Source organism: Gigantopelta aegis, chromosome 6, assembly GCF_016097555.1.
Source record: "Gigantopelta aegis isolate Gae_Host chromosome 6, Gae_host_genome, whole genome shotgun sequence".
Taxonomy (NCBI): Eukaryota; Metazoa; Mollusca; class Gastropoda; order Neomphalida; family Peltospiridae; genus Gigantopelta; species Gigantopelta aegis.
The window spans coordinates 13,221,263-13,233,342 of record NC_054704.1 but is presented as its reverse complement, the minus strand read 5'-3'; the positions used below and the strand labels follow the sequence as shown (position 1 = coordinate 13,233,342).

General features: G+C 35.8%; 1 protein-coding gene across 2 annotated transcripts in view; it reads right to left on the bottom strand.

The window, feature by feature from the left end:
• Positions 1 to 12,080, bottom strand: part of LOC121374913 (glutamate receptor-like) — a 68,177-nt gene that overhangs the window by 39,256 nt on the left and 16,841 nt on the right. For both annotated transcript variants that reach the window (XM_041502049.1, XM_041502048.1), the window contains exons 3-5: positions 2,041 to 2,295; positions 826 to 1,022; positions 261 to 314 (exon numbers count right to left, since the gene is read on the bottom strand). In XM_041502049.1, the coding sequence (XP_041357983.1) occupies positions 261 to 314; positions 826 to 1,022; positions 2,041 to 2,295 (506 nt within the window). The remainder of the gene's footprint in view (positions 1 to 260; positions 315 to 825; positions 1,023 to 2,040; positions 2,296 to 12,080) is intronic.

Here is a 12,080-nt window from a genome sequence, read left to right as displayed (position 1 = left end):
AAAAGAGTAATTTTGCTTAATTCTCCTGTCACATCAGGATCCATTTTAATACATCCACTATGTGTATAAATGATTCATTTAAGTACATGCATAATGTGTATGTTTGATTCATATAATGCTAAGATTGCATATTTAATCGATTCCAATATAATATGTAAAATGCATATATTCATTTGATTCAAAGTACATATATATTTTTACTATACACATGTGCTTCATTCTTTATTATATCATAAATAATTTATAAAATATATATTTACCATTAAAGGAACAATAAAGTGAAATCGTATCTTCAAAATGTCTTCTGCATCTCTCTGTAATAAACAATGTATATATACGGCTATTAATAGCAGTGTGTATAATAATATTTAGTGTGTATATTTAATTTGAATAGTAATCTAAAAGAGTGTGCTGCCATTGTAAGATGTGTGTGACTAATAAAATCTTCAAACCACTAATAGTACATTCTAAATATATAGTTTCTTGCTTAGAATATCAATGTCAGTATATTCAGTGCGCTTCTGGTCGTCCTAGTGTAAAGTAGCCTAAATGAAATTTGGCCTGTGTATTTGTGGGACATTTGTTGTTGTTTTGTTTGCATTAGGTGTTTTGTTTTGTTGTTGTTGTTGTTTTTTGTTTATTTGGGGTTTTTTTGTACTTGTAGGGGGTTTTGTTGGATTTTTTGGATTTTTTTTTTATTGATTTTTTTTTGGGGGGGGGGGGGGGGGCGTTGTTTTAAAGAAAAACAATCATTATCACATTTAAACTTATCTGACCACGAAAAAAATCCACTAAGCACATTAACACAATACATGATATTCATACCAGTCTAAGAATGACTTCTGCAGCGTCATCTGATGATAGGTCTAAAACGAGCCGAATGTCACGTGACTTGTTCTCCATGTGAATCTGCTTCAGTGTGTTGAACGTGTCATTGGCGGAAGTGACGTGCATCACGCTGATGTCGGGGGATATTTTCTGTCTGTGAAAATGGTCAAATACTTGTTCTAAACGAGTCAGACCTGTGGAATAAATGATTTAGTATCATTATTTGGAATCAGCTCAAACTGCTTCATAGTGCATGTTTTGAAAACAAGTCAAATTTTACTTAATAATGATGGTTACAATTAAATTGTAGTGATTAATCAGCGATTATTGGATGTCTGGCATATTAGAGCGACATTTTGCCTACATAATTTTAAAAACCTCACAAAAAAAACAACACACAAACACAAAAGTCCCCACAAACACTTGCTATTGTATCCTTTGTAATTAACAGCAGTCACGGTTGTCCATAATATACCAATGCTTTTGGTATATAAAGAATAAGTAGTCTTGTGAATTTTACTCCATATGATATCTGATTTGAACATAGGGGCCAAGATACAGGTACACTGTATTTAAAAGTTTCAGTCATTGTGGAATTGTACAGAGGACAAATGCCTGCTGTAAATAAACAACGACATCTTTTAATTAGTGAAAATCTAAAATATACTTTCACTTCATAGTTTACTATGAAAGGAACCTCTTTTTTTGTTTCTGGTGACATCAGTTGGCATCATATACACAGCTATCACATTATTTCTTAGAAAGGAAAACAAAACGAGAGAAAAAAAGAGCCAGAGACCCAGTGGTTGTTGATTAAAACTATGTTGAGGCGCCGTTAAACAAACAGTGATTCAACCTCCTTGACAGGACAGAGTATTAAAGTTTTACGAACATCGCAGCAAAATTAAGGCACTAAATATACAACGCTTAATCATCAGGGCGCCAACATAATGGTAATACCCAAATGTCCACAGGCCGGATCGCATACACAAAATGCACAACTTGCCTACTTCATTATGATTAATGCGTGTGAAAATTAGCATTATTTCTATAACGTCACGTACGCTAGGAGAATAAATTTTCAAAACTGCATTAATATCAGAAAGGAATTCCCATCCGATTCCAACAGCACAATTTGATCTCTAATCCAATACACGAAACACTTGATCAAAGTGCTCAAACGAAACGAGATCTAATCATTTCTATATTTACCTTCGTTGGTATAATAGAAATAATGCATATCGTCCCAATGATACGTCTGAACAACGTCGGCTATCGCTCTGGATGGAGAGGGTTTCATGAAAAATAGGAATTTCGACACGGACTGCGGATCAAGAGGGTCGGCTGGACTGTTGAGCAGGATGAACGGCACTTTGAGGCTGGTGGAGAAGGCTTTGGTGGTGGCCAGGAGAGTCTTGCTGGAGATGCCGATAATGGCCACCACATTATTAGATAAGTGGGAACACACTGAAATGACAAGCGCGATAAATATGTACCATATACAATAAATGAATGAAAATACTGGCATTATTAAACAAGGGCAACACTCTGTAATGAGAAATTTACAAATACAGAAACGACTAAACGAATAGACAGACAAGTGGGAAAACACTAAAATAACACATATAATAACTATGTACCACATAAAATAACTAAAAGAAAAGATAGACATTATTAGAGAAGTGGTAACACACTGAATGACAAATGTCATAACCATGTACCACTTAAAATAGCTTAACGAAAAGATAGCCATTATTAGACAAGTGGAAAAAACACTGAAATAATAAATATAATAACTATGTACCACTTAAAATAACTTAAAGAAAAGATAGACATTATTAGAAGAGTGGTAACACACTGAATGACAAGCGTCATATACACGTGTCACAGAATCATAAAATGATTCAAGGAATAGGCAGACAATATTAGACAAGTGGCAACACACAGAAATAACAATCATCATGTACCATGTACCACAAAATAACTAAATGAACATACAGACATTATTAGACAAGTGGTAACACACTGCAATGAAAATCATCATACACAACTCTTACAGCGATACGACAATCAGAAATGATTGAAGGAATGGATATCAGTGGAAAAATGTGTTTTATATAGATGAACGTGCCAGGTATATTTGCATACTTCATGTATGTATTGGTGTATACGAGTTTCTTTGTATGTGTGTGTGTGTGTGTGTGTGTGTGTGTGTGTGTGCGTGCGTGTGTGTGTGTGGGGGGGGGTATGTATATGTATACACGTATGTTGAGAAAGGCCGTGGTATTTACTGTATTAAAATGTCTTGTTTGTGTTAAGAGTATGAGTAACTTATGTGGCGGCGACATGTATCTGCTCACGTACTTACCATAGCTTAGGAACCAAAGAGTCAAAGTTATATATATATATCTATATAATATATTGTGACGGAACATGCTCTTATTTGTTTTTCGCCTGTGGCGATGTTAATTGTTTTAGAGGGCCGTGTGCAGTCCCAATATGCACTTAGACGAGGTGGGCACCTTGTTACATAATACCTCCGCGCGATGGTGGTCAAGCTGTTGCCAATACACACCCAGACCAGATGCGGAGGCCATGTGGCCAGTAGTTACGTAATATCTCCGCGAGTTCTGTTTTACGACCGGGGATTTTTAGCGATTGGCGACAGCTAGTCTGACCAGCTAAGAAAAATATTCCATCTTGGTCACTGTGGAAATATGACTTGTAGGTATTCGGTACCGCCTTGTACCCCCAGGCGATATTCGTTTTTTTAATAAATAGCTAGGATTTAGATTTATCGGGGAGAAACAAAAGGAAGGCTCCCAGGGAACGTTAGTCCGTTTGGACTTGGTAAATATATATTTTTCTGCTCTGTTGTATAACCTTGATGTGATTGGTGTGACTTTAAATATTTTAATACTGTATTATACCAATATTATTTAGACGGTGTTTCCGGTAAACTGACGAAGTAAATTGTAGGCTTCACTGTCTAAAATTATTAAAGCTTAGCCAGTCATCCTAGAGGACATAGGTAAACTGTAGGTTATTGTCTTTATGGTGATATGTACCAGTATTAATTCTGTATTACAAGGTTACTGAATGAGTAGTTAAGGGTTAATTAAAAATTAACCAAGTAGGAATAGAGTTGTAATTCCTTTATTAATTAAGTTCTCCTGGAAGTGTTTCTCAAATATAACACGTGTGGGTGTTGTGTCACGGTGAAGTGATTAGAATATCGTGTAAACTAGACACCTAGTGATTAACTAATTAAGTGATCAGTTCTGGGTTGTTATTATTGTTGTTGTTAATTAACTACTGCGGCAAATATATTTGTCAGCGTAAGGTTAATACAGATTCCAAAGAGTATTGTGTTTTGTTGTGTTTTCTAGTGAACTAAACGTGCTATATATATATATAAATATTTATGTAAGATCGTATCTCTGATATACCTAGAGACGAGCCACTCGGGTATTGGATTTCCCGATACAGAGAGATCTAATAGATAAACAGTTAGGAGAGATATTTGGATAATCGAGTTTTATTCAGTTACGGGTATTATGTCGTTAAGCAAATACACATTTTTAATATGATGAAATCTGTTGTTCCTAAGTGGTAAAGGAAGTTGCATTATTGACCTTATTTCTTGCTGACAATCACCAGTCTAAAACAATTCAAGGTTTAAATTTCGTATTACTATTTAATTCCACACAGAATTCCACACTGTGGTATCAATAATTCGTTGTCATCTCATATAAGGTAATTCTTATTACCGAAAGTGTATATTTCCATGAGTTTCCTTTGTTCACATTACAGATTAAATGACATACTAGCATTCATGCTACGAACTTAGCCATGTGAGTGACATACTTGTACAAATCAAATCACTTGGAAAAAAAAAATAAGACTATGGAATTTGAACGATTCGGTGTACCTAATACAATAAGATTGTAAACCCAGCGATTTTGTGAAAATCCTGAAATGTTCAAAAATTATTGTTTCATTGATTCACCCATGCAATTCTTGAACATTTCATGAAGTTGTTGAAGTGGTCTGCCATGAATTTCACGAAATTACCGAAGCCCCATTGTAAAACATTACAAATTCCATGAAAACATTGAGTGAAATAGTCCTTAGAAGACATTATTGAAAATTATTGACAATTTAAGTTACTAAGTAACTGTTGGGGTCTTTTGTTTTACCGATTTCACAATCTTAACATGACACATGTATGTTGTATTTGTTTGAAAGAGAGATCCAAATCCTTAGTTTCTGTACTCATATTTTAACGACAATATCAGTGGTATGTTACCAATTCCTGTACCAAAGATTTCCTACACATTGAAAATGCACCTCAGACAGGGTTATTAAAGAGGCATTTAGAGAAAAAATATTTGGATAGACGTAAAGTCATCTGATGTTTTAGGAAGCACTCTGCTGCATTAATGGCTTTTGTCACGTGTGTACTTAGCTATCTTAGCTCCAAGATATTGTGTGAAGAATTGACAGAGTGACTCAATATAAGGCTCAAAGTCAAGATGAAAATGGCATAGCTTAACAAGCGCAATAACACGTAATGGTCAGACGAAATCGGACAATTACATACAATAAAAATATAATGTGCACGGTGATTCGAACATAATTATGCCATTCCAACCTGCTGTGTTAAATTCGCTTGGCATTACACTGTTCGTTGTTGTAACGTCTTTGCCCGCAAGGACCCACATAAATTGCTCCATTAACCGACGATTCCAAGATAGCACGTCCTAATATTCTCTCTCAAACCCATGTAATACAAAGTGCTGTTTCCAAATTGAAATTGGACTTGCGATGCTCCGCTTTCCATTTGTCTAGACATAAATATCATATTTTAATGAATATATTGTTTAATATATGAGAGAAATCAGCTTTTTAGATTCGGGCCATCATACGAGAAAGAGGGCGTTACGTAGCCCAATGGAAAAGCGCTCGCCTGGTGCGCGGTCGGTCTAGGATCGATCTCCATTGATAGGACAGACTGCCATTGCTCCACACATAGTTTATTAAAGGTTGTGATATATGCTATCCAGTCAGAAGGATGGTGCATATAAAATATCCCTTGTTGCTAATAGAAAAATGTTACGGGTTTCCTGTCTTAAACTATATTTTAAAATTACCAAATGTTTGACATCCATTAGCCGATGATTAATCAATGTGCCTCAAAAAAACGTTAACTTGTTTGAGTTTTTTGGGGGGTTTTGTGGGGGTTTTGCATATGAAAAATATATGTAAAACGGCTGTTTAACAGAAAAGCAAATGGAAAATATATAACACAAGACAGTGGACCACCTACTGCTGCGTGATACTTAGATAATTTTAACCGTAACCAGAACAAAATTAAGTTAATCTGCACGGTCGGAGACGAGGAAATTCATTTAAAGTACATTCCGAGAATCTGGAAACATCTGGTTGCTTAAATAAGATTAAGTAGCTAAAAATCCGTTCTGTTTGCCTCCGTCCATCATCAATCAGTGTGTAAGTTGGGTTCAAGGTAATCTGTGATCAGCGTACATGCATCCACCTAATGTTCACCCACGGCCATCAGCTCGTGACATCGCCCGCCATTGGGTCCGGTGTGGAGCGTGTGTGCGCGTGCATCTCGTTACCCCTTATCAGGGCGACACAGAATTGCGTGTCCTGAAGCATGTCTCGGAGATAAAATAAAACAAGCATCCGGATACTCCAAGAAACACAATAGCCAGTGGCGGATCTAAAGCTCCCCCCCCCCCCCCCCCCATACATTTTGCGACAGTTATATTTTAATTTAATTTTTTTAATTTTTTACGTTGGAGAATCCGAAGAACAACTAATAAAAAGGTCTGGCCTTACGCATGCCTCTCCCTCCACCCAATGGATTTTCTGGATCCGCCACTGATAACATTTATTAAACAAGATGATAAGGGCATATCAATTATTACATGAAAAGCTTATGAATCAGCGTGAGAGTTCTGAGTAGTTCTGTGAGTGGTTCTTGTGTGTGCGTGTTTATTCGTTAAATATGTTTTATTTAATTGCCTTGTTCTGACGGGTATAGTGGTGGCCATCATGGATATAAATGGTACTTAAATGTAATGGTTAGTTGGGGATAGTTCAAAATGAATTCCTTGACCCCTAAAATTCTGTAATAGACATCAACAGTTTCTTTATATGTAATAAAGTGTCCGAATTCTGTGTTTTGGCAGCCATCTTGAATATTTCAGAATGCTCAAGGGTGTCAGGTTTGTACTCCTCGAATCCTCAGTCAGTATCTTCCAAAGATGTAAAAACCATAAAGAACAATTGTGGGTACCGATCTGCAATGATTAGTGCCCTGGCAAACAGACTATTATCTTATTTTGTACATTATTGAATTTGTGACTGAAAAGATTTTAAAAATGAAGAATACAATATGCATGCATAAATTGTATGTTCTGGTGTGTTGCGTTTGTGAATAACTTTCTTACTGATATCTGTAAGAAAGATTTTTTTTTTTTTTAAATGATGACTTTTATGAAGTTCGCCATATACAGAGAATTAAATTTCTGAATTTTTGTTTCCACGTACAGTGGGAATGTGAACCCGCTTGCCCAAAACATATATATATATATATATATATATATATATATATATATATGTAAGATGTAGTCATGCATGTGTACAAAAGGTAATAACTACCGTGCTCCTTTTTGGATATAATTTATACATATATATATATATATATATATATATATATATATATATATATATATATACACTAGAAACGTGCTGCATTAGCACAGCAAAAACCATTTTATTCGAGCACAAAGTTTTGTTTCAAATGTGCCGAGATGCAGATCGATGTGAAACCTTTCGGAATCCTTATGATGACAGACCCTAGTTTTTTTAAAACACTATGGCATATTTTTCACATTTGGAGCTGTTTTTGATGACTGAAATCATACTTTGCTTAGATTTGTATTGTTTAGATTATTAATTTCTGTACATCCAAAGAGTACCTGGTGTTTTTAATACATGTATTTTTCAGTTTTAAAAACGCACGTGCGTCTGAGAAGTAATTATTATGGAGTTAGTCGAGTTTTAGTCAATTTTAAAGGGAATTTCCCCCGTTTCAATGTCACAGACTCTTGTTCCACTCTGTTCTAACTTTATCAAGATATGTTACATATTTGTTGATTAACTAAACTGTGTGTCCATTTTTATGGGTTGAAACTAGAGTCTGCGACTTTAACAAACACATAGCTAAAATTAGTGGGGGGTTTTGCTTTTAATAATTGTTGCCATTGTTCAGTTAAGTTGGAAGGAAGATATTCACAAATTACAGATGAATTGATATGTACTTAGTGAAAACAAAAAAAAACAAAAAAACTTTTACAATTCTAATTTGAGAAACAACTTTACGATTTGTAAAGGTTCTCGTGCTATCATTTCTACAAGACAATGTGTCATTGGCGATGTCCTACATACTCAAACGATGACTAACCCGCTGATGGTAAACATAACCAAAGGACATAAAGACAAAGCAATATGATATGATAAGAGTACCTGCTATTTTTAACAGTGAATATCCTGGGGGTTTTGCTTAATACTAATTATATTTAGAGTGTTGCTGACTGCAAACAGTACCATCTCGTCTCTCCAGAATTTAACAAATTTCATTAATTAAAGGTCATCACTATTCAGAGTTCCTAGGGACAGGACGTAGCCCAGTGGTAAAGTACTCGTTTGATGCACGGTCGGTCTATGATCGATCCCCGTCGGTGGGTCCATTGGACTATCTTTCGTTGAAGCAAGTGCAATACGACTGCTATATCAAAGACTGTGGTATGTGATATCCTGTCTGTGGGATGGTGTATATAAAAGATCCCTTGATAGTAATGAAAAAATAGTGGGTTTTCTCTCAAAAACATACAATAGCCGATCATTAATAAATCAATGTGCTCTAGTGGTGTCATTAAACAAAACAAACTTTAATTTTATTCAGTTCCAATTCACATATTTTCTGTCAATATTGTCAATGTATGTGTATGTATCTATATGTATGTGTATGTGTGCATACATGTATATATGAAATATGTTATAATTTTATTATTATTGTACATTTGTAAGACGATGACTCAAGGCACCCCAACCTTGACATTGCCAGTGATCTGGGGTAATAAAGTTTAAAAAACCCAACAAAAAACAAACAAAAAAACACACCAGACAACAAAATTCAAATAAGCAGCCCAAACTAGATGTTGTCTTCAAACATTTTGTACATTTAACAAAAACTGTTTAAGCTATTATATACATTAGGAATACCAGAAAGACATGATGTACAGACATTAATATTCTAAATAAGAAAATGTAATTAATGTCCAGTTTTATTAATTAAAAGCCGGAAGCATGTTTAAATGCATGTACAGTTAGGAATGTCCCTTTTACGTCATGACAGTCAGTTAATGAAATATAATGATGAACAAAATATATGAATGAACATTTTAATATATATGTTAATATTTGAAATCAGCGGCGAATATAAAATAGCATAATGATATAGATAATAAACACATATTTTAAAACAGTTTCTTAAAGGTGCATTATGAAAGTCGAAGGCTTCACGTCACTGTCCCCGTATGTATAAATAGCTAGAGATTAATCGATCCGTATAACCTTGGCATAATTAACTCAAGAATGTCAAGTGTTAGCATCGTTTCAGGTTTCCTGGAGAATCTTCGCGATAAAGTACATAAAAAAATATATATATCAAAATAGCAGCCTGTTCTTTGTCAATACGGATTCAGATTTTTTTGCAATTAAAATTCACATTTTTTTGCTCCCAACAATCGAGAAATAACGTAACTGATAAAAAAAAAAAAATTAAGACTTGATAAAGGAATTACTTTTCGAGAACGTTGATTTGTTTTTTTTGCAAACAAAATATCGTGTTAATTATTTTTAAACATTCTCGTCCTTATTGCTGGAACCATGAATAGCATAGTGTTACTTACAACAATTCAGTGTTCTACCTAGCAATAAACACACACACACACACACACACACACACACACACACACACACACACACACACACACACACACACACCTCAGCTGTCTGGATGGGAGCCGGTACCGGGCTGCGAACCCAGTACCTACTAACCTTATATCCAATGGCTTAACCACGACACCATCGAGGCCGGTACTGTAAATATCCATAATGAATGGTATTCATCTACCATTGGTTGATACCCAGTGGTGTGTCCTTGCTATTGGAATCGTTAATCATGTATTGCCATGTGGAATGGCAGTCCACCAACAGACAACACTCACGACAATGTTTCGTGGCAGCAATCCCTAACCTTGTAAAAGCACCCCTTTGGCACTTCTATTTGCAGAGATATGATTTTACAATGTGATAACAAATTCCTCCTTTAGATCTATTATTTCCTTTCAATCAATCATCCATTTATTCACTTTTAATCAAATTGTATTACAATGTTTTCTTTTACACAAACCATACTTAGATCTTTACGGTTTTTCGTAAACTAATGAATCAGTTGCCCTACCCCTCCCCCATCCTTCAAACAATACAGATAACCTTGAGACACAAATAAATATCCTGCCCCATAATAGGTTTCAAATAAATCGTCTTTGTAATCCAATATTACGTTAGGTACATCGCACATCCTTCTTTAAAAAAAAAAAAGATCAAGAGAAACGGAAGCGGAAATGACTTTAACGCTGACTTGCCCGATTGATTTGAATAACGTCTGTCACTGTAAGTCGTCTGATGGTGTGATCCGTCTGCTAGTTTGACCGAATATCTGTTTCAAACAGGGAGAGATTTATTAGCGAGTTAGGATCCTGATGAGGTAACTACCTACCCTGTCATCTTAAGTAAGGTTTCATTTCTTAATCTGGCAATTTGTCTTTAACGTTAGGACGAACAGATGTGTGTCTGTGAACATCTGATAGAAATAGGTCAACACGGCGGACCGCTGTTTCAACACGTAAGGGGATTAGGTATTTTAGTAGCCAATCAAATTAAATGCAGCCTCATGTGCCGGAGAAAAGAAATACACGTCACAGAAATCCTGATTCATCTAATTACTGACAGCTTTCAGGGTCGAACCCAGGAGATATTTCAATATGGGAGACAAGAGCAAAGGACACATGAACCAATTCCATAAAAAAAAAGGGCTGTTCAGGGTAAAAGGGTAAAATTGTAAGAGGGCACCTTATTTTTAGGAGACAGGTCCCCATAGTTCCTCTCTTGGAACCATCATTTTGCAGTATGTTTACGATTTCCGTTCTTTTGTGTGTTATAATGCTGATTATGGATTTAAAGAAGTGAAAAGGTATAATGCATTGAAAACATGCGTGCATATCTGTCAGAAGCAATCTCGTTTTTTGTTTTGTTTTTATTTTTCCATCAGTTTGACTGAAAACATATGGCATACTATTATGTAGGTCCGCAAGGACTGGCGAACGACTTGGCGAGAAGTGTGTGTGTGTGCGCGCGCGCGCGTGCGTGTGTGTTTGTGTGTGTGTTTGTGCGCGTGCGTGCGTGCGTTGTATTGTATTGTTTGATTTCTTTATTACTGTTGTTTTTGTTGACGCATCATTTATTGTTGTATAATCACTACACTATCATATCTACTATTTCTATTACTAATACACCAACTACGACTAAAACCACTACTGCTACTGCTACTGCTACTGCTGTTGCTGCTACTGTTGTTACTGTTTCTACTGCTACTACTACTACTACTACTGCTACTACGACTACTGCTACTGTGACTACTACTACTACTACTGCTGCTGCTACTACTACTACGACTGCTACTACTACTATTGCTGCTGTTGCTGCTGCTTCTGTTACTGCTGCTGTTACTGCTACTACTACTACTACTACTAGAACTAATGCTGCTAATACTACTACTACTACTACTACTGCTGCTGCTGCTGCTGCTACTACTACTGCTGCTGTTAGCTGGAAGTAGCAGTACTAATAGTAGTTGTTGTTATAGTAGTAGTTATAGTAATAGTGACAGTAGCAGTGGCAGTGGCAGTGGCAGTGGCAGTGGCAGTGGTAGTAGTAGTAGTAGTAGTAGTAGTAGTAGTAGTAGTAGTAGTAGTAGTAGTAGTAGTACTAGTAGCAGTGATAGTAGTAGTTCTGCAGCTGGTATACTGTTAAGGAGCTATTGCTATTGGATTTGTTTGTTAGGAGACATTGTCTGGGACTGTACCGGTTGGTTT